The following is a 23,779-nucleotide window of genomic DNA, read 5'->3' as shown; positions in this document are numbered from 1 at the left end:
TAAAATAAAGCTTCTATGAGATTTCAGTGATTGGTCTCCATGGAGAGTGTGTAGTCTGAGCTCCGCCCCCTCCAAGTCTCTTCTCTCCCAGCATTAGGGAAATAAAACGCTCGCTGCGGGGTGACGTCATTTCCCAGGAAACTCTAAACCCGTGACTATGGAAACTGGCCGATCTGCAGTGCGCAGGCGCACAGGGCGCGTTATGTAGTCCCGTATAGAGCGGCGTGCCAAGTTCAACGTCATATCCTTCCGCAGGCTAGGGACGCCCCCCTCAGTCCTAGCACAGCCGCAGCGCGCCCTTCTTCCGCTCTGTACTCCTCCGCTGGTGCCGCCGCCATCTTGCCGTGGCCTACAGGCTGGATAAAGTAATTCGGCGGGAGAGAGAGCGGAGTGACCGAGGGAGGAGACAACCGGCGGAAAATGTCGGATCGCGCTGGAGGGAGTGTAAGTCATGGCGGGGATATAGTCCGGGGATAGAGGAGGGGTCATGTCTGTCCTCCGAGTACCTCATGTGTCCGGTGTGACGGCTTCCCCCGGGCCTCCATTCACCCCCGTGTGTGCCCCGGATATCACCCCCCCCCTCCCCCACATTCACCTCTCTGCCCTCATTTTACACCTTTCTACCTTTATTTTCTCCCTTCACCCCCCCCCCGTGTGTGCCCCCCTTCCTGTCTGTGCCCCCTCACCCCCCCATGTGTGCCCCCCTTCCTGTCTGTGCCCCCTCACCCCCCCATGTGTGCCCCCCTTCCTGTCTGTGCCCCCCTCACCCCCCCCATGTGTTCCCCCCCTTCCTGTCTGTGCCCCTCTCACCCCCCCATGTGTGCCCCCTTTCCTGTCTGTGCCCCCCTCACCCCCCCATGTGTGCCCCCCTTCCTGTCTGTGCCCCCCCTCATCCCCCCCCCCATGTGTGCCCCCCTTCCTGTCTGTGCCCCCCCTCATCCCCCCCCCCATGTGTGCCCCCCTTCCTGTCTGTGCCCCCTCACCCCCCCATGTGTGCCCCCCTTCCTGTCTGTGCCCCCCTCGCCCCCCTTCCTGTCTGTGCCCCTCTCACCCCCCCATGTGTGCCCCCTTTCCTGTCTGTGCCCCCCTCACCCCCCCACATGTGTGCCCCCCTTCCTGTCTGTGCCCCCCTCACCCCCCCATGTGTGCCCCCTTCCTGTCTGTTCCCCCCTCGCCCCCCTTCCTGTCTGTGCCCCTCACCCCCCCCCATGTGTGCCCCCTTCCTGTCTGTGCCCCCCTCGCCCCCCCTTCCTGTCTGTGCCCCCTTACCCCCCCATGTGTGCCCCCCTTCCTGTCTGTGCCCCTCTCTCCCCCCCATGTGTGCCCCCCTTCCTGTCTGTGCCCCCCCTCACCCCCCCATGTGTGCCCCCCTTCCTGTCTGTGCCCCCCTCACCCCCCCATGTGTGCCCCCCTTCCTGTCTGTGCCCCCCTTCCTGTCTGTGCCCCTCTCACCCCCCCATGTGTGCCCCCCTTCCTGTCTGTGCCCCTCTCACCCCCCCATGTGTGCCCCCCTTCCTGTCTGTGCCCCTCTCACCCCCCCATGTGCCCCCCTTCCTGTCTGTGCCCCCCTCCCTGTCTGTGCCCCTCTCACCCCCCCATGTGTGCCCCCTTACTGTCTGTGCCCCCCTCACCCCCCATTTGTGCCCCCTTCCTGTCTGTGCCCCCCTCACCCCCCCCCTGTGTGAGCTCCCTCCCACACACTTAACCCCCCCCCCTCTTGTGTACGTACACTCTACCCCACCTTGTTTGCATCCCTTCAAACCCTCCCCCCCCCCCCCGGTGGCTCTACCCTCCTCGACATGTGTCCTGACGTCTCCCCCCTCCATGTTTACTTACCCCCCCCTTCCTGTGCACCTCCTTATTTATTCTATGATTGTCTCCTCATTTACACTTCCCGGAATGTATAACTGATCTCCTCTACTCCGTACTCCCCATTCACCCCCCCCCCCCCCGTCTACCTCAAGACCCCCATCTACCCACCATCACCCTCTGCCCCCCCATCTACCCGCCGTTGTCCTCCGCTCCCCGATCAACCCACCATCATCCTCTGCTCCCCTCCGATCTCCCTGCCATCATCCGCCCCCCAAAAATCTATCTGCCGTCATCCTCCGGTTTTCTATCCTCCCTATGTGTCCTCCTCTCTACCTCATTCTGCCCGTCGTCCTCCCCCCCGGTCACTTGTGCAAAAACTTTCCCTTGAGGACAATATACAGAAATCGTCTTCTGTGTGATGATAGAAATATAATGAAGGTGAAATCTGTAGCCCTGTGCTGGGCTCTCTCTGTAGCTGCTGGGGGATAAATTCGGCCGCCAACACCAGGATTGTTTGTCCTGATCATCACTTCCTTTTCCTGTCTACCCCTCCCCCTCCCATCCTGCTCACTCCCTCCCTCCCATTTTTGCCCTGCTTTCCTGTTTTACCTCCACCCCCCTCCCCCCCCAGTTACCAGCCATCCTGACAAATTCTATTTGTATTTTACTATCCAGTCCAGTTTATTTTTCATAGCGATGCGCTGATATATTGGCTGCCGGAAAATATCGGTCAAAAATGGGGTTATTCGCTTCTTAACCATCGGGGGGGGGGGGGGAGCTGGGGTGCCGAAAACTTGTGCAATTTTTGCTGCAATTTCGCTGCAAATTTTTTTTTTTTTTTTGCCTTGGATTTTTATAGGTCGGCTGACTCAAACGCATCAAAAGCGCAACACGAGTGCGTTTTTTGCAGTGTTTCCGATGCATTTCAATGGGGAGGAGCGTTACACCGCAATGGGAGCCCAGCGGACCGGTGTGAAGGCATGCCTAGAATTTATAGGGATCCATTTTTCTTCAGCTTTTCCTGCACTTTTAATGCAAAAGTGCTTAAAAACGATTTAAAAAAAAAAGAAGTAAAATTTTAACAGGATAAGATATAGAAAGCAAAAAAAAAAAAAAAAAAAAACATATATACATATATTAAAATAAAAAAATTATATATTAAAATAAATCTCTCTTTAATTTATATTTTTTTATTTTAATTATATATTTTCTATTTTAATATATATATACTATTTATTTTAATGTGTATATATATATATATTTTCTATTTATTTTAATATATATATTTTCTATTTATTTTAATATATATATTCTATTTATTTTTTTATATATATATATATATATATATATATATATATATATATATATATATATATTCTATTTATTTTAATATATATATATTTTCTATTTATTTTAATATATATATATTTTCTATTTATTTTAATATATATATATATTTTCTATTTATTTTAATATATATATATATTTTCTATTTATTTTAATATATATATATATATTTTCTATTTATTTTAATATATATATATATATATATTTTCTATTTATTTTAATATATATATATATATATATTTTCTATTTATTTTAATATATATATATATATATATTTTCTATTTATTTTAATATATATATATTTTCTATTTATTTTAATAAAAAAAAAAAAAATATATATGTGTATGTGTATATATATATATATATTTTAATTATATATTTATATTTCTATTTATTTTAATTATATTTTTATTTATTTTAATTATATATATATATATATATATATATATATATATTAGGAAAAAAAAAATATATATATATATATATATATTAGGAAAAAAAAAAATATATAAATTTTTTTTCCCATATATATATATATATATATATATATATATATATATATATATATATATATATATATATATATATATATATATATATATATATATATATATATATATATATATATATGTATAATTTTTTTTTTTTTTGTAACTGTCGGTTTTTGGCCAAGTGCATCTTTGAAATTTTTTCATTTCTGCACACCACTAAATTTTTTTCACGTTGTCTTTCCTTTTCTTATTTCCTAACAGCAAGTAGCGCTGGACCTGGGGAAGAAGCTGCTGGAAGCTGCCCGCAATGGTGATGACGACGAGGTCCGCCAGCTGATGCAGAATGGCGCTCCGTTCACCACAGACTGGGTATGGAATTCTGCAACAGAGCAGAAGGTGGCTCGGGGGGGGGGGGGGGGGGGGTCTTTGGCAGCATTTTTTTTGTCTGATTTCAGCCATAAAATGGATCTGTGAGAGTATTCTATAGCAAGGGGTTTCAGATAGTTGTGGGGGGGGGGGGGGGAGTTCAGTCCTTAATCACGTGAACATAAAATGCTGGCGCACAGGTAAAACCAGATGGTGAACTGTATGAAAGAGGGTAAATTTAAAATGTTAATAAAGTCCGTAATTAGTCCAAAGAGTCAAATGGATGGGCTGTAGGGGGTCCATAAATAATCTGCATTAGGGCTAAGCTTCTCCTCTGGAGTGAAGCCAATTCAAGGATCCATATAAGAATAAAGGAACAGGAGAGCGCCTCTAAGTGCAATATTTAGTAAGTATGGGGAAAACCGCACATTAAAAACTCACATAAAAGTAGAATAAGAAAGGGAAGGCTCATCTGGGGTGAGAGTGCTTCAGCGGCGGGGAGATCCAGGAGATGGGAGAGCCTTCCTCCGGCATGCTGTCTCCGAAAGGAGATGAACAAGTTCCGGATCTCGGCTGTGCGGGCCACTGGTTGGAACGCAGCAACGTCACCGTGGAGCAGAGGAACAGAGCGTTTCCGAGCATGCGCACTCCTTTATCAATCGCTCTCCTGTTTCCTTGACCTGGTTATGCTGTGTGGCAAGGCTGTTTGGACCACAACACTAGCTGAACAGAATAGAAAATGTTTTGGCAGGTAAAAGGGTGTGTTTTTTGTTCTGTGTAGCTGCCAGCTAGGAGTTGCATTTCCAAAAAAGGTTTACATTTTATCACTTGAATAGAGTGGTTTTTATGTGGGATTTGAGTAATGTTTTAGGTTAGGAGTCTCAGGCCAGCACCGATCCATGGCTTGTTGGGGGCGGGGCTATGCATCGGTGAGTGAGCCAGAATAACCTTCCGCCACCAGAGGGCGCCCTCTCCCTTTCTCCCAGCACCACTATTCTCTTCCCTCTCTGTGGTCACCTTGCATACCGTATATACTCGAGTATAAGCCGAGATTTTCAGCATGTTTTTTCATGCTGAAAATGCCCCCCTCGGCTTATAATCGAGTCACTGTCTTTTTAAAAATGGCGCCGACGTGTCACCACGCATGTGCCGCATGCCCGGGAATAGCCGAACGTGTACGGGCTTTCCCGAGCATTCACAATGACGTATTGGCGCAGGGCGGCGCCATTTTTAAATCGAAGGCGCCTCACTGAAAGGTAAGGGAGACTCCTCCGCAGCCCCTGCATTTCCTCATGCAGTGCTGCGGGCATGGTACAGGACATTTTCTTGTACCATGCCCGCAGCACTGCATCTCCTGTGCCATGACTTGTGCTATGCCTGTGCCATGACTTGTGCTATGCCTGTGCCATGACTTGTGCTATGCCTGTGCCATGACTTGTGCTATGCCTGTGCCATGACTTGTGCTATGCCTGTGCCATGACTTGTGCTATGCCTGTGCCATGGCCTGTGCCATGGCCTGTGCCATGGCCTGTGCCATGGCCTGTGCTATGCCTGTGCCATGGCCTGTGCCATGACTTGTGCTATGCTTGTGCTATGCCTGTGCCATGACCTGTGCCATGACCTGTGCCATGACCTGTGCCATGGCCTGCGCCAGGACCTGCGCCATGGCCGCAGCTCCTGTTTTGTGTCTCGTGGTGTCCAGTAGCTGCTGCATTTCCCACCCTAGGCTTATACTCGAGTCAATAAGTTTTCTCACTTTTTTGTGGTAAAATTAGGAGCCTCGGCTTATATTCGGGTTGACTTTTATACTCGAGTATATACGGTATGCAGAAGAAGGGGGAGAAGAAGCCGTGGTGGTTCAGGGGTGACGGGCTGCACCAACACCCCTCCCCTGGAGGTAAAAGGCAGCACACACACCACCCCCTGGTCCATGAAAGGGTTTTGGTCCCTGGTGCCGGGGAGTTTGGGAACCGCAGCTTTAGGTGACATGTCACAGTTGGTTTTGTTTGTGCTTGAAGCATTCTAAACACTAACTGACTATTTTTCTTCTCCCTACAGCTTGGAACATCGCCCCTGCACCTGGCGGCTCAGTACGGTCACCTATCAACCGTGAAGGTGCTGCTGCAGGCCGGTATCAGCAGGGACGCCCGGACCAAAGTGGACAGGACCCCACTTCACATAGCGGCAGCTGAGGGGCACGCAAACATTGTGGATGTGCTTTTAAGGGTATACTGACATCCAGAGGGCAGAACTTGCATCAGATTTTTGTCTCATTTAATGCAAAGCCAAGTAACGTTGTTCTGTTCCCTCCTAGAATGGGGCTAGTGTCAATGCTCGGGACATGCTGGAAATGACGTCATTACATTGGGCCATGGAGCACAACCGGCAGGACGTGGCAGACCTGTTGATTAAAAATGGGGCGGATCTCTACGCTTACAGCAAGTTCGGCAAAACCCCCTTTGATATTGCTCTGGAGAAGAATAATCCTGTGCTGCTCATCCTGCTACAGGTAGGAGGGCGGAATTCTGAAATGAATGTGTGGTCCAATCATTGATCTCTGCAAGGCTGATTTAAAAAAGGGTTCTTAAAGAATTCACCTCCTAGTAAAATGTTACTCCTATTCAGGATGTAACATGTTACTAAACCACCTGCGAACACCCTGACCTAGGTCTACGTCGCTAGCCTGTGAGGCTCTGGGGAGCGAGCGCGGTCACGGACCCCCAACCCCCCCCCCCCCCCCCCCCCCCCGCGCGCGCGTAACCCGCGGACCTGATGTCCGCCGGTCACTCGGCGATCGTCGGGGGAGAGGGAGAAAGTCAGGCAGCTAGTGTAAACAAGCCGCCTGTCATTCTCCCTGGTGTAGAAACACTGATCACACGGTTCTACAATGTAGGACCGTTGATCACTGTTTCTACAGCTCAAGCCACAGCTAATCACAGTAAGAAGCACGCCCCTAGGGACACACACAGCCCCTCCCTCTCAAATAAAGTTAACCCCTTCACTGCCAGTGTATTTTTACAGTAACAGTGCATATGTATAGCACTGATTACTGCAGTAATGTCACTGGTACCCCCAAAAGTGTCAAACATGTCAGTCAAGGGTCCGATCTGTCCACCGCAATGTCCCAGTCCCGCAAAAAAAATCGCAGATCGCCGCCATTACGCGTTAAAAAAAAAAAACAACAAAAATGACAAAAATCTTTCCCTTTGTTAGTAAACGCGATAACTTTTGCGCAAACCAATCAAAATACGCTTTTTGCGATTTTTAACCAAACATATGTAGCATAAAACAACTTGGCCGAAAATGTTAAATTTTAATTTTTACATTTTTTTTTTGGGGGCATTTCATATAAAAAAATGTGAAAAATATTGTTATTTTTGCAAAAGTTACGCTCTTTTTTTTGTTTATAGCGCATGATCAAAAAAATCGCACAGGTGATCAAATACCACCAAAAGAAAGCTCTGTTTGTTGGGGAAAAAAAGGACGCCAAATTCGTTTAGGTACAGCGTCGCACGACCGCGCAATTGTCCGTTAAAGTCACGCAGTGCCGAATCGCAAAATACCCCCTGGTCTTTTTTAGCAGCCAAATCCTCCGGGGCTTAAGTGGTTAAAACTCACCTTCCCGTGTGCTCGGCCGATGCCGTCACCTGTCTTCTGGTTCCCTTTCCTGCGAGTGTTGCGACACAGGAGGGTGGAATCGGCGGCAATTTCAAAAATGTAAATACAGCAAATGAGATGATAGAAAGCTGTGATCCTAACGGATTACACTGTATCATCCCATTTCACCACAGGATTTCACCTGGTGACTTTTCCAGTGCCCTGCCTGTGCTTTTCCAGTGCTTTGTGCCTGGAAAATAGAGAACGACCATGGTGTCCAAAAAGCGATAGCGATTGGTGGGAAAATTCATCATCAGGTACGGAAAGTGACGACAGCGAGGATTCTGATGTCTCTTTCTGGCACATCGCTCCGTTGGAAATTCTGAAGAATCATTTGTTATTCTTCCCAAATTCTACAAGCGATGTGCCAGAAAGAGACACCAGAATTCCGTACCTGATGACGAATTTTCCCACCAATCGCTATCGCTCAGTTCTTCAAGTAACTCTGTTTCGCTGTTGCTGTTTTCCAGTGCGTCTAAAAGTGCTTTTGCGTGGGGGCGTGGCCTGGAGCGTGATGGGATAGGTCGCATGTGGTGAGAGCTCCGTCTACCCGATCTCCGGTACATCCATCCTGTAGCGTTATCTCCGTTTTTACCTACCTCTATCGGTGCCCCAAATCCCGCTGAACCTCCGGGCATCATGTCTCCTCCGAAGCGGGGTGCGGATGCCAGTGCACAGCTCGCTAAGTTCCGCCGGCAGGAGCTGTCTTCACAGGCCGAAGATGGCGCCGGCTCCTCCTCCACCTCCGAAAAGACCGCGGCAGATACCGCCAAGGTGCTAGATGCTATCTCCCTCTGCCAAAAGTGCTTTTGCGCAAAAAAAAACGCTTTTTGGACGCCATGGTCGTTCTCTATTTTCCAGGCACAAAGCACTGGAAAAGCACAGGCAAGGCACTGGAAAAGTCACCGGGTGAAATCCTGTGGGGAAATGGGATGATACAGTGTAATCCGATCACAGCTTTGTATCGTCTCATTTGGTGTATTTACATTTTTGAAATTGCCGCTGGTTCCACACCCTGCGTCGCAGCGCTCGCAGGGAAGGGAACCGGAAGACAGGTGCCGGCATCTGCCATGCTCAGAGCGGGAGGACGAGCGGGAAGGTGCGTTTTTAAAATATAAAACGGATTTCTATGCAAAACAATGTACCGCTTTTAGCACAGAAATTCTGACATAATCAGACAGCCAGGGAGGTTAAAATGGGTTCTTAACCACTTAAGCCCCGGAGGATTTGGCTGCTAAACGACCAGGGGGTATTTTGCGATTCGGCACTGCGTGACTTTAACGGACAATTGCGCGGTCGTGCGACGCTGTACCTAAACGAATTTGACGTCCTTTTTTTCCCACAAACAGAGCTTTCTTTTGGTGGTATTTGATCACCTGTGCGCTTTTTACTTTTTGCGCTATAAACAAAAAAAGAGCGTAAATTTTGCAAAAATAACAATATTTTACACATTTTTTTTATATGAAATTCCCCCCCAAAAAAATGTAAAAATCAAAATTTTTTAATATTTTCGGCCAATTTGTTTTCTGCTACCTATGTTTGGTAAAAAAAATCGCAAAAAGCGTATTTTTATTGGTTTGCGCAAAAGTTATCGCGTTTACTAACAAAGGGAAAGATTTTTGTCATTTTTGTTGTTTTTTTTTTAACGCGTAATGGCGGCGATCTGCGTTTTTTTTTTTTTTTTTTTTTTTTTTTTTTTTTTGCGACATTGGGGCGGACAGATCGGACCCTTGACTGACATTTTTGACACTTTTGGGGTTACCAGTGACATTTCTACAGTAATCAGTGCTATACATATGCACTGTTACTGTAAAAATACACTGGTAGTGAAGGGGTTAACTTTATTTGAGAGGGAGGGGCTGTGTGTGTCCCTAGGGGTGTGCTTTCTACTGTGATTGGCTGTGACTTGAGGTGTAAGGACACTGTTCAATGGTTCTACATAGTAGAACCGTTTGATCAGTGTTTTTACACCGAGGAGAATGACAGGCGGCTTGTTTACACAAGCTGCCTGACTTTCTCCCTCTCCCCCGACGATCGCCGAGTGACCGGCGGACATCGGGTCTGCCGGTCACACGCGCGGGGGGGTCCGTGACCACGCGGGAGCGCGCCTCAGGCGGCGCGCACTCGCTCCCCAGACCCTCCCAGGCTAGTGACGTTAATTAACGTCACTCTGCCTGTGAGGGGCTGACCGCCGCAGTAAATTTACTTGCGGCGGTCGGCAAGCGGTTAAAGGACAAATTTACCTCCTAGTAAAATGTTACTCGTATTCAGGATGTAACGTGTTACTAAACCACTTGCGGACACCCTGACTCAATCCCCCTCCCCCCGTTTTCAGCAGGCAGGGCATCCTCTCCCCACACCTGCTGTCACAATTAAAATACAGCGCGGCTATGTGGGCCTTTGCCTACTCGACCGCGTCATTCATGCAGTGAATGAATTGACTACAAATACCATCTGTCATTGGGGCAGAGGGCTTGAAGTTCTCAGTGAACTGGTGAGCATTCTCGTAGTTCATTGATCGTCCTGGACTTCAGTAATTGCCTGCTATACTACTCCGGGGAGGGGGGGTGATCAGGGTTTTTTTTTTTTTCGGGGGGTGTATACGCAGTGATTGCTTGTTACAGCAATGATCCCTGTAACAGTATTCATTTGAACTGTCATGGCTTTCATTCATGACTTATTTATTATTGTGATGCTGTAATTGGCCCACAGCTATCACCTGGTACAAGGTGCTGTGATTGGCCCAGGTATCATGTGATCACTGGTGACCAATCACAGATAGCGCACAGTAGTAAACAGTGATGTCAATAATGGATTCTGGGCTGCTCAATGGTCGGCCACCGAGCACCGCAATCTGCTGTGTTGGGTGGACAGATTGCACTTTCCAGGGGGCGCACACCGTGCGCATGAGCACCATGCGCATGTGTATGTAGCGGTGTTTGGGTGAGCTGCCCGCCAGCAGTAAATGTACTGTTGGCAAGTGGTTAAAGCAGTACAAATCTCTGCAAAATACCCCCAGTTTCCCCTAAAACAATGGTTACATGCCTTGCTGGCGCGGCGGTCATCTTCTCCCTTGGGTTTTTTCCTGGTGCTGGGTTTTCAGCCTTTTGACTGGCCAGTAGGGGGTGGCGTCACCCCCATGGATGTGCATTGGAGCCGATCATTCTGGCAGAGCCGGAGTTTTTTCCAGGAATTCACACCTCAGTGTACATACATTAGAAGATGCAATCAAGCTCCCTGCTTCCAGTTTTATAAAGCGTTAGGCTTAGCTGCTCTTTAACCTCTGACTAAAGTGATTTGGAGTTTAGAGAATGGCGGCTGAATGGATCGGTGTGGGTGTGAAAGGGAAAGTATATGTTGAGGAGAAGAGAGTATTAAAGGCATAGGCGTGCGCACAGGGTGCGGGGGATCAATGTGCTAGGGAGATAGATGAATAGATAAAGATATATAGATAGAGGGATATATATATCTATCTATCTCTATTATACACACACGCATGTATGTTTGAGCTTTGCAGTGCATACCCTAATGCAAAAGGCTGCGCACACCTATGATTAAAGAAGTATAGTGAAAGCTGAGTTTGGCTGTACTTCTGGGGATCACAAGAGTGCAGTCTGTTCTTCACTCCTGTGACCCGTTTTCAGCAGACAGTGGGCTGAAGCCCGCTGGCATCACAGAGGCGGTCCAGGCTCGGCCAAAATCACGACAATGAAGTTGGGGTCTGCCCACATGCCTGGACCGACACCCAGCTCAGCCTCTCAGCAAGCTGCTGAGAGCCTGACCTGGCCGCTCCCACCCTCTCCACAGCCCTGTGCTCAAGTGAGGGGCAGAGCAGAGAGCCGATGACTGACCATCACCAGCTTTCTGTTCAGGGAGCCCTGAGATCCGAGCGATCGGCGGTGTTTGATCGCTCAGTTCTCAGTGTTAAAGCCAGCAGGGATAGACGCTGATGCTGCATCCACTTGGGTAAGGTAAGTATGATTTCTAAAAACACATAACTGTTGCTTTACCCCGCATGAGTAAAGCAGAGTCTCACTTTAAGGAATGTAGTTTGAAGGGAAGACAGTCGTTTGTCTTCACTGATTTGCTGTTGGCGGCTGAGATGACTTTGGTTGTCCTGTCTTTTTTTTTTTTTCTCAAGTAACCAAAAGTTTTTTAGAGGTTGTAAATGTGAATCAATTTTGTTTACCCAGGAAGCGATGCAGGAACAGTCCCGTACTATCACATCAGACGGGGAAACCATCACCGTATCCTCACCACACCACTACATCTTCACATCAGGGGAGATTGACACTTCCGGTATTGTATAACCTCCTGTCAGCTGGAATGCTCATGTCACATTAATGTCACCAATGGGTAAAGTGATTGTAGAGTCTTTTTTTTTTTTTTTTTTTTTTTTATTGTTGGCACCTAAAAATAACAAACCTGTCATACTTACCGGCTCTGTGCAGTGGTTTTGAATAGAGCAGCCCTAAACCTCTCCGGGCCCCTCCCTCCTGTCAATTGCCTCCACAGCAAGCAACGGGCTATGGAGGCAGCCGAGCTGTTACTCCATTGGCGCTTTTCCACTGCATGGAACCGAACGGTTCGGCTCGCTTTTGTGCTTTTCCACTGCTGGTACCGCATGGTATGGTGTAGGAACGGTTCGGTACGGTACGGCGGAGCTTTTCCACTGCATGGAACCGAACGGTACGGCTCTCAAAAACAGTACCACCTCGATTGTGGTTCCAAGAGGTACCATACCGGTACCAAATCCCACAATCCTTTGCATGCAGTCACTACTAGCCACTGATTGGTCAGAGAATCCCACCCACCCCGTTGTTATCCCACCCACTTAACTTTAGTACTACTTTAGTGGAAAACCGTACCGGACCGTTCCAACACCGTACCATGCGGTACCAGCAGTGGAAAAGCAAGCAGGGCCGAGTAGAGCCGAGCCGGTACTTGCAGTGGAAAAGTGCCACATGTGTCCATTCCGACACAAAGTCCTGGTTTGGCCCGCCCCCCCTCTCTCTCCCCATTGGCTCACTGACTTTGACAGCAGCAGGAGCCAATGCTGCTCCACTGCGGTCTCAGCCAATGAGGAGGAGAGTCCCCGGCAGCTGAGTCTCTCCTGAAACATTGCTGGGTAGAGGTGGGCTCAGGTAAGTATAAGGGGGGGCTGCTGCACACGGAAGGCTTTTTATCTTCATGCATACAGTGCATTAAGATAAAAAAAAAATTTGCCTTTACAATCACTTTTAAAGCTTGTTTCTGGGCAAATAATACAAAAATATTAAGTATTGTGCCCGTTCTTTTGATTGTGTAATGATCATGTTCCAGATCCCCCCCCCCCTTACATCCTGATCTGTAACCAACAGAACAGGAAGTGCGGGTAATTCCACCCCCCCCCCCTTCACTGTTTGCGTTGGAAACATGACAGAGGTTCTAATCCTCACCCTCTTTACTCACAAACGGTTTTGGCTGAAGTTTAGAATTTATTTTGCATTTTCATTGGTGCTTCCCCGGTGTTGCATTAAAACTTCTGATGCTTTTTTATGGTTTCCTGTAAACACCACTTTGGAACACTAAATGGTGTTTCAGTGTAGTTTGTAAGGATCCGGGGTGATTAAACTCAAATGATGCATGCGGTTTCAAGTAGTGGTGCCGCTCTAGACTTAATTTTTAAGGGCATGGCAGCCCACTTTTATTTAAAGCGCGGATCCTCAAACTACGGCCCTCCAGCTGTTGCGGAACTACACATCCCATGAGGCATTGTAAAACTCTGACATTCACAGACATGACTAGGCATGATGGGAATTGTAGTTCCTGAACAACTGGAGGGCCGTAGTTTGAAGACCCCTGGTTTAAAGGAATGGAGAGTTCACAAAACAGCAATTTTCCCTCCCTGGGGGTTCCACCATTACTGTAACTTTCTACTTCAGCCTCTTGGCTTACTCACCACATGGCTGCTTGGGGTCACAGGCCTAGGCCCTAGGTCTGCTCCTCCGACCAACACAAAAAGTACCCTTCAACCTTAAGCTCTCTTGTAGCTTACTTGGGATCAGTTTCGGGGCTGCGCTGTCGCGGACTACATCTGCCTCCTGCAGACCTGTACCCATTCCTGCTTTAGTGCTTCCTGGGCCATGAACGTCGCATATCCCAGGAGACACTGGGGGAACTGATGTCATCACTTAGGCAGGGGGGGTCAGACTAAAACCTGTTCAACAAAAAAAAAAAAGGGGGGGTAAAGATCCGCTTTAATGTGTTCAGTAGCTATTCAAAGCACTTGTTGCAATTTTGAAATGAGGTGCAAATAAATTGGATCTTGTTCAAAAGTGCATTTATCCCCAAACCTCTACATCTGGCCACCAAGGCATTTCAGTACTTGTATACCCCTTTCCAGGAGCCACCCTACTACATGCTTTAGGGCTGAGGCCTCTTGAGAGGAGTACGGAGGCCGGGTACTGTGATGTTTTCGGGAAGTTATGTTCAGCACCCTCTCAGCCCCTCCTGGCACAATTTCGGTTGGATGGACTTCCTGGAACAGGAAGCCATAATAGAAACTGTTAAGACCCTTACTTGTAAATTAAGCATCCAGTCTACTATTAACCAGCTGGTGACAGCAGTACTCCCAAAGTAGCGTTGTCAGTTTGTGGACAGGGTAGTCTTAGATGGGTGTTTCAGTTTTAAGTAGACTTTAAGGCTCCATGCACACTAGCATTTTTTTTTTTTAAGGGAAGTATAGGTTCAGGGTATTTTTTTAGATTAATGCTTAGGTGGATGCTGCATCTGTCCCCCGGCGCTTCTACACTGAGAAACGAGGATCGAACAACGCTGATCGCTTGGTACTGACAGCTCTCCGAGCAGAGAGCTGCTGACTGTTAGTCACCGCACTCTGCTCCCTCCTCGATCGGACGGGGTGGGGAGCCGCTGGCTCTCAGCGGCTCGCTGAGAGGCTGAATCGGATGTTGGTCCAGGCACCTGGTGGATCCAGACTCCGTTGTCACCATGACGCGGTGCCTGGACCGACTTCTGTGACATCAGCAGAGAGCGGAACTAAATCTACAGGGCAGACCCTCCTCCCTCACACATAGCTAAAAAGAACATTGATTTCAGTAGTTATTTTCCTGGAAGGCAGGCATTGCCCATTGCCGGAGGAATCCAGGTTGGGAAGGGTGGTCTACATCATGCAGGCAGTGACATGGACATCTAAAGGAGGGCCTGAAGGAGGAGGGCCCTGCCTTGCTGAAGGAGGAGGGCCCTGCCTTGCTGAAGGAGGAGGGCCCTGCCTTGCTGAAGGAGGAGGGCCCTGCCTTGCTGAAGGAGGAGGGCCCTGCCTTGCTGAAGGAGGAGGGCCCTGCCTTGCTGAAGGAGGAGGGCCCTGCCTTGCTGAAGGAGGAGGGCCCTGCCTTGCTGAAAAACGGTACAAGTCTTGAGACTGGAGCCTCACATGACCACAGCTTTGGGTGATTTAAAAGGAGTTTATAGGGATTTCTTTCCCTGCCACTTACAGGGGATATGGGAGGTAATTTGGAGGGGGGGGATCCCAGAAATGGGCTTTAAGCCAAAAACCTTATTTGTTGTTTTTTTTTTTTTCAATTTTAGTTTTGGATAGTGAGGGGCGGTGAGGGACTGCTGATCATAAAGTTGTTGTAGTTGGGTTTTACTTTCCTTTCCATAGCTGGAGAAAAATAATTGTATGTGTTCTTAGGCTCTGGTGATTCGTCCGTCCAGCAGGTGGTGGAAAATGGAGGCCAGAGAGTCATAACCATAGTAACAGACGGAGTCCATTTGGAGGACCTCCACACCTCAGACCACATCCGCCATCCGCTTCTAGTGACTATTCAGAATGGCGAACAAGGTAAACTCCAATTGTATCAGATTAAAATTTACTGACACGGGCTAGTTTTTACTGGCATTTCCAAAAGTAACAAATATACAGTTTTAAGTATTTAAGCTAAAAACAAGTACAGTATGCAATTGGCAATGTGATTTAAGGTAGATATTAAGGCAAAAACACATTTCCTATTTTATTTTCAATATAGTAAGTAACTCAGGGACAGGACTCAGGAGGGCAAGAAATGGGAATGGGTGGCACACAGACATATAAAACACTTGGCGCGTCCTTGGTCGCAGTGGCGTGTCCCGCCCTGGGTCGCAGGGGGGCGTCCCGTCCTGGGTCGCAGTGATCCCCTCCACATAAGCAGAAGAAAGAAATGCGCTGTGAATAGACAAGCCCTCTGCTAATCTAGTTGCAGATCATTGGAATGATGATATCTTAAATTAATTTCAAGCCTCCATCCGTTTTTTTGTTTCTGAATCGGTATGGGGGTCTATGGCCATTGGGGTCAGCTTAAGCGCTGGTGGACCTGGTTTTGATTTTCCTAATTTTCTCACCCCCCCCCAGTTGTTGCAGTACCACAAGAAGATGTCATAGAGGAGGTGGTAACAGAGGACGAACCTCCCCCACTCAAGAGAATAAAAACAGAACATGTTGAAAGAAACACAGCCAGCGGCACGGTAAGAAACCTTTTGTAGGGCAGTACAAATACCCCTCAAATTACCTCTTTTTTGGAAAGTACAGTCGGAGGCATTTAGTAAGAGACATGGGGAGTTTTTTGAAGTTTGTAATTTATTTTGGAAAATTAAGAAATGTAAATACAATTATTTTTATTTTTTTTTGCATACTGTCACTGCAGTACAGCATCCTATTACGTGTGTGTGTGTGTGTGTGTATATATATATATATATATATATATATATATATATATATATATATATATATATATATATATATATATATATATATATAATATAATTTTTTTTTTTATTTATATAATTTATTTATATATATATATATATATATATATATATATATATATATATATATATATATATATATATATATATATATATATATATATTAGTACAGGGCTTGACAAATTTGCCTGAAATCTGAGAGCCAGCTAAAAAAGTTAGGAGCCAGTTTTTTTTTTTTTTTTAACAAACAACCAAGCTTTATTTCCAAAAAAATAACATACTAAATTTACACATAAAGACGACTAGAACCCCGCTCTCCTCTCTAGGGCAATCGGATGGAAACAAACTGTCTGTCTGTCTTCCATCCAATGCCATCTGATCCGATCCTCGGGATGTATAGAAAATAGAACCACCATCCGTCTGTTTTTGGCGGACAGGATCAGATGGTGGCAGATTACCGCTCCATTGAGGAGACTTAAGGGTCCGATCAGGTCTGCCTGAAAAACTGACAGGCGGACCCGATCAGACAGCCCGTGTGAAAGGGGCCTTTGGCTGTGGCATGGCGATGAGGGGGAAAAAAAAAAATTTTATATATATATATATATATATATATATATATATATATATAATATAATTTTTTTTTTTTTTTATATTATACAATGTTTGGGGGTTCTAAATAATTTTTCAGCAAAAAAAAAAAATAGATTTTTACCTGTAGGAGTGAAGTGTCAGAATAGGCGTGGGAAGGAGCTGGTTAAAGAAGATTTCTTCACAGATGTTCCAGAGTTTACCTAACTCAGATGCAAATTTTGCATGAGCCTCGCCATGCACCATCCTCTGCTTTGCCCCCCCCACCCCTCTCCCCATCCCCACATGTTCTGAATTTGCTGTAGATGACCCATCACTTCTGGTATGGAAGGGGGAAGTGCATGGCAGAGGATGCAAAAGTTGTATAGATGGTGGTGGTTGGGGGGGGGGGGGGGGGTTAGCTCGGCTCAGTGTGGAGGTTACTTGGCCAAGGGCAGTTTTGTTTTTTGTCTTGAAAGAATCTTTCACATCTTGAATTACTTGACAGACAATATTTTGTTAGAGCTCTGGACCCAAAGAAAGAAGAAATCAAGCTTATAAATGAAGCTCTTCTAGAGGCAGCTGTCTGTCAACCGAGTTCTCCCCGAAGGGCCATGGAGCAGTCTGGGAAATAGTTAAAGGAGGAGCTCGCCGCAGATTTATAGCAAGACCATTAAAGTTTTATATTTCATTACTGGGGGTCAGAAGAGAGAGGCAATGCGTTTTTATCAGGGGGCTGAGAGCTCCAACATCGGAGTTCTGAGCCACCACCGAAACTCACTTCTGACCTCCTTGTAATGAAAAATAAAGCTTTTTTGTGACTCGCTCTGGAGCTGTGACGCTCTCTTTCTGTACGATCCAGGCCTTGCATACACCCTGCAGTCACTTATCTCCAAGGATCTTTTTTTATTTTTGCTATTCTATTCTGGCTGAAGGTGTGTGTGTGTGTGTGTGTGTGTGTATATGTGTGTGTGTGTGTGTGTGTATATATATATATATATATATATATATATATATATATATATATATATATATATATATATATATATATATATATATATATAATATATCTGTTCTCTTGGGGGGGTGACTCAGCTGTGCTCTCTCTCCGTGGTATTCTGTCATCTAGAGATCTTTTATGTGTCCCGTATTCCTCCTCTGTCATCCAATTGCTATATACCGAGAGACTGCTACCTGGAGACTCCCTCGATAAGATAAATGAGTCTCTGTAAGGCTCCTTTCACACCTATGCGACTTAAAAGTTGCGCAATTTTGCTGTTTTTTTTTGTGCGATTTTGACTGAACTTGAGCAATGTCTATGGACCTCAAAACGCATTAAAATTGGCCCAAAGTAGTGTGTGTGTGTGTATATATGTGTGTATATATGTATGTATGTATGTATGTATGTATGTGTATATGTATATATATATATATATATATATATATATATATATATATATATATATAATCAGTATATATTAGTATATATTTTGTGTGTGTATCTATCATTTTTATATATATATATATATATATATATATATATATATATATATATATATATATATATATAAATTTTTTTTTTTTTTTTCCCTTCAAAATGTTAGTTTTATATAATAGCCCAGTGGTAATCATTCCACCAAAAAAAAAAAAAGCTGTATTTGTATGAAAAAAAAAAAGATGATATAAATTTACATTTGGGTACAGTGTTGCATGACCACACAATTACCAGTTAAAGTAGCCCAGTGCTGAATAGCAAAAAAGGGTCTGGTCATGAAGGGGTGTTACATGGAATTTGACTTTTTTTTTTTTTTTAAGTCCAGTCACTCTGATGAAGCCACAAAGTCTGCACATCTCATATTATTATTATTTATGTTTTGTTTTTTTTTTTATTAGTCCAGTTTGCCCTGATGAGCCCACGTCTCATAATTTTTTTTTTTTTTTTTTTTTAATTGTTTTTTTAGGCCAGTGGCCCTGATGATGCCACAAAATTTGCACATATTTTATTATTTTTATTTATTTTTTTTAGGCCAGTTTGCCCTGATTAGCCAACGTCTCATCATTTTATTTATTTTTTTACTTGTTTTTTTAGGCCAGTCGCCCTGATGATGCCACAAAGTTTGCACATATCTTATTATTTTTATTTTTTTTTTTATTTGTTTTTTAGGCCAGTTTGCCCCGATGAGCCCACATCTCATAATTTTATTTATTTATTTTTTTTAAATTGTTTTTTTAGGCCAGTCGCCCTGATGATGCCACAAAGTTTGCACATATCTTATTATTTTTACTTTATATTTTTATATTTTATTTTATAGGCCAGTTTGCCCCAATGAGCCCATGTCTCATAATTTTTTATTTTATATTTTACTTAGGCCAGCTGCCCTGATGAAGCCACAAAGTCTGCAGATCTCTTATTAATAATAATGCTTATTTTTTTAAATCCTTTTTTTTTTTGGCCAGTTTGCCCTGTTGAGCCCACGTCTTATAATTTATTTATTTTTTTTAATATATTTGTTTTTTAAAGCCAGTCACCCTGATGAAGCCACAAAGTCTGCACATCTCATAATATTATTATTATTTATTTTTTATGTTTGTTTTTTAGGCCAGTTTGCCCCGATGAGCCCACGTCTCATTATTTATTTATTTTTGTTTTTTTAGGCCAGTCACCCTGATTGAAGCCACAAAGTGCACATATCTTATTATTTTTATTTTTTTTATTTGTTTTTTAGGCCAGTTTGCCCTGATGAGCCCACGTCTCATAATTTTTTTTTTTTTTTTTTAGGCCAGTCGCCCTGATGATGCCACAAAGTCTGCACATATCTTATTATTATTTTTGTTTATTTTTTTAAGTTTTTTTTTTTTTTTTTTTTTTTTAGGCCAGTTTGCCCCGATGAGCCCAAGTCTCATAATTCTTTTTACTTTATATTTTATTTTTTAGGCCAGTTTGCCCCAATGAACCCATGTCTCATAATTTTTTATTTTCTATTTTACTTCTTAGGCCAGCTGCCCTGATGAAGCCACAAAGTCTGCTGATCTCTTATTATTAATAATAATAATTCTTTTTTTTAAATTTTGTTTTTTAGGCCAGTTTGCCCCAATGAGCCCATGTCTCATATTTTTTTTTTTTTTTTATAGGCCAGTCGCCCTGACGAAGCCACAAAGATGCTGCAACGACAGCTGCAGGAGGCCAACTTGCGAGCCAGCGAGTACCGGCAGCAGCTGCTGGCGAAGGAGCAGGAGGCGGAGGGATACCGGCTAAAGCTGGAAGACCTGGAAAGGCAGCATGTGAACGGAGACGACTCCACAGAAATGGTAGAAGACGGAGACACCATTATCGTGACGACAGAGGAGCTGGAGGGGACGGAGATGACGGAGATAGAGACAGTGGAACACCACAGTGACATTACCGCCATGTGACGCAGCCGGCGGGTCCCGGATGTACAGACTTTTTCGGGGATGTCTCAGGAGAAGTTACAGGAAGGGGCTGGAGATCGGTGATCTGTTGGAAAAGCTCATCAGACGCTCATAGAAAAAGTGCTGAATTTTCATCCTCTGCCCTCTATTGCTTCCATTCCAGGTGACCCAGCAGGGCTTTTTTAAGAAAAGTAGGTTGACCTTTGCAGTTAGCCTGCTGCCACCGCCGTGGGGGGCGGGGTTTTCAAAGTGAGCATATGATGGGGGAGAACGATGTGAGCCTGGCCTTGCTTTTTTAAAATGGTTTTTGGGTCACAGCCATGTTAAAGAATAGGGACTTACGGTGCCTATGGACACCTGTGTGTTAGACTTGGAGTGACTCCGACCTGTAAGATGTTTTAGGACGGCGCTTTGTGAGCGTTCCATTCCATGTCAGAGCCCGGCGCCTGCCTGTCATCTCCATGACTGACAATTATGGGGATCACATGGGGTTTGTTTACAAACAATGATTGCGGCTGTCTCTGCCTTATCCAGTGTATAAAACATCCTCATATAAAGCATGCTCAGCTCTGTATGTATGGAAGGTAAGCCCGGGGTCACACCCAATGCGTTTTTTGAGTTTTGCAGAAACGCACTACAGTCCATTTTTACATAACTTTCTTATGGGTCATGGTCACATCTTCTTTTTTTTTTTTTTTTTTTTGGATAGGGTCAGGGACTTTTTATTTTCTGTGGCACGCTGCATTTTTTGGTTCCATAGATTTCAATGGAAATTCATAAAAAAAGGCAGTGCTTGCATTTTTTTTTTTTTTTTAAATCAAGAAAAAACTTGAGAAAAATTCACACCATTATATTCAGACAATAAAAAAGAAAACTGTCGGATGGCAACCTCAAACCACAAACAGTACATAGTCCATGCCATGCCACAATCCCCCCCCCAAGGTTATCACATATACGTACAGTTCGATCCACGTTACAGAGAACATAACATATGTAAATGCAAGAAACTCCCCCCCCCCAGTGCTTGCTTTTTTAACTTTTTTTTTTTTTTTTTTTTTTTTTCTTATTTATTTTTTTTTTTTTATGCTGGTTTCTCATGCAAGGTAACACCGACACCTTCCAAAAATGAATACAAATTTATTGTTAAGGTTATATATTCACCTTTCTGTGCTAGATTTCAATGGAAATGCATAAAAAAATGCAGTGCTTGCATTTTTTTTTTTTTTTTATGCATTTGTTTTCTGGTTTCTCTTGCAAGATAACAAACACCTTCTAAAAATTAATACACATTTTTTTTTTTTATTGTTAAGAAGGTTATGTATTCACCTTGCTGTGCTAGATTCCAATGGAAATGCATAAAAAAAATACAGTACCTGCATTTTTTTTTATTTCTTATGCGTTTGTTATCTTGCAGGAGAAACCAGAAAACAAACGCATAAAAAAAAAAAAAAATGCAAGCACTGCATTTTTTTTTATACATTTCCATTGGAATCTAGCACAGAAAGGTGAATGTATAACCTTAGCAAAAAAAAATGTTGTATTAATTTTTGGAAGGTGTCTGTGTTATCTTGCAGGAGATAGCAGACCCCTTCCAAAAATTAATACAAATTTTTTTTTTTTTTTTGCTAAGGTTATGTATTTACCTTTCTGTGCTAGATTCCAATGGAAATTTTTTTTATATCTTGCAGGAGAAACCAGAAAACAGACACCTTCCAAAAAATAAAAACACTTTTTTTGGCAAGAAGGATAGGATATATATTCACCTTTCTGGGCTAGATTTCAATGGAAATTCCTAAAAAATGCAGTGCTTGCATTTTTTTTTTTTTTTTTTTTTTATGCGTTTGTGTTATCTTGCAGTAGAAACCAGAAAACAAAAAATGCATAAAAAAAAAAAAATGCAAGCACTGCATTTTTTATGAATTTCCATTGAAATCTAGCACAGAAAGGTGAAATATATAACCTTCTTAATAATAAATGTGTATTCAGAAGGTGTCTTATCTTGCCAGGAGAAACCAGCAAAAAAACACATTTAAAAAAAAAAAAATGCAAGCACTGCATTTTTTTATGAATTTCCATTAAAATCTAGCACAGACAGGTGAATACATAACCTTCTTAGCAAAAAAAAAATTTTTATAAATTTTTGGAAGGGTTCTGTTTTCTGGTTTCTCCTGCAAGATAACACAGACACCTTCCAAAAATTAATACAACATTTTTTTTTTTTTGCTAAGGTTGTACATTCACCTTTCTGTGCTAGATTTCAATGGAAATTAAAAAAAAAAAAAAAAAAAATGCAGTGCTTGCATTTTTTTTTTTTTTGTTTGTTTTCTGGTTTCTCCTGCAAGATAACACAAACACATAAGAAATAAAAAAAAAAAAAATGCAAGCACTGCATTTTTTTTTTTTTTAATTTCCATTGAAATCTAGCACAGAAAGGTGAATATATAACCTTCTTGGCAAAAAAAAAAAAAATTTATAAATTTTTGGAAGGGTTCTGTTTTCTGGTTTCTCCTGCAAGATAACACAGACACCTTCCAAAAATGAATACAAAATTTTTTTTTTGCTAAGGTTATATATTCACCTTTCTGTGCTAGATTTTAATGGAAATTCATAAAAAAAATGCAGTGCTTGTATTTTTCTTTTTTTTTTTTTTTTTTTTTTTTTTTTTTTTTTGCTGGTCTCTCCTGGCAAGATAACAGACACCTTCTAAAAAAAATTTTTTGAATCAGAAAAAACTTTTATTGAAAAATGGCATAAATCAGAAAAACATTGTACAGAAGATCTAGAAATCAGTGCAAATGTACATACAACCATAAAGGATCGCAGAAGATAAGTCTTTCCAGTCCTTCTAAAAACTTAATACAGATTTATTGTTAAGGTTAAATGTTCACCTTTCTGTGCTAGATTTCAATGCTCCAAAAATATTTTGGAACGTACTCCCAAAATTTTTCTCATATGGGAACAGAAGAGCTTTTTTTCCTTTTTTTTTTTTTTTTTTTTTTTTTTTTTTTTTTTGTGTACTGTTTTCGTACAAGAAAAATCCAAAAAGACTTTCTGCCCATGACCATTAACAATAGAAAAAGTAAATGGATAACAGCTCAACCTGCTCTTAAGGCTCGTACACACTAAGAAAATAGGGCGAACATTTTCATCCAAAATAATTTTTTTTTCTACATAAAAACCAAAATGTATATCAACTTAAAACATGGATTGAATTAATATCCATGAGCAGCGCTAAAAAATGATCTCTGTAGGAAATGACTGAGAAGATTCAGTCCAATATAGTCCATGGGATATTAATCCAATGAAGCTCCCTTAGGATCCAAGTAGGGGGATATTCACCGGTGCTGGAGCCATAAGAATGACTCCATCCCTTCCCTCACTGAGTG

The 23,779-nt window shown here is 43.4% G+C and overlaps 1 protein-coding gene across 1 annotated transcript; it reads left to right on the top strand.

Annotated features, from left to right (window-relative positions):
- The first annotated feature begins 338 nt into the window (after positions 1–338).
- GABPB2 (GA binding protein transcription factor subunit beta 2) lies at positions 339–20,455 on the top strand. Its single transcript, XM_082274847.1, has 8 exons — positions 339–444; positions 3,912–4,019; positions 6,075–6,242; positions 6,331–6,525; positions 11,867–11,972; positions 15,367–15,516; positions 16,063–16,175; positions 20,115–20,455. The coding sequence occupies exons 1-8, from the start codon at positions 421–423 to the stop codon at positions 20,394–20,396; spliced, it is 1,146 nt and encodes a 381-aa protein (XP_082130973.1). The 5' UTR covers positions 339–420; the 3' UTR covers positions 20,397–20,455.
- The last annotated feature ends 3,324 nt before the right edge of the window (positions 20,456–23,779 follow it).

Source organism: Pelophylax lessonae, assembly GCF_965119305.1.
Source record: "Pelophylax lessonae genome assembly, chromosome: 13".
NCBI lineage: Eukaryota > Metazoa > Chordata > Amphibia > Anura > Ranidae > Pelophylax > Pelophylax lessonae.
The sequence above is the reverse complement of the archived record's forward strand: the minus strand, read 5'-3'. Positions and strand labels throughout refer to the sequence as shown.

What these genes read in the sequence shown, in the direction of transcription:
- GABPB2 (XM_082274847.1), top strand. Translation starts at nt 421, where the DNA reads ATGTCGGATCGCGCTGGAGGGAGT. An exon ending in CGGATCGCGCTGGAGGGAGT is followed by an intron (nt 445 to 3,911) that starts GTAAGTCATGGC and finishes ATTTCCTAACAG; the next exon opens with CAAGTAGCGCTGGACCTGGG. An exon ending in AGGGGAGATTGACACTTCCG is followed by an intron (nt 11,973 to 15,366) that starts GTATTGTATAAC and finishes ATGTGTTCTTAG; the next exon opens with GCTCTGGTGATTCGTCCGTC.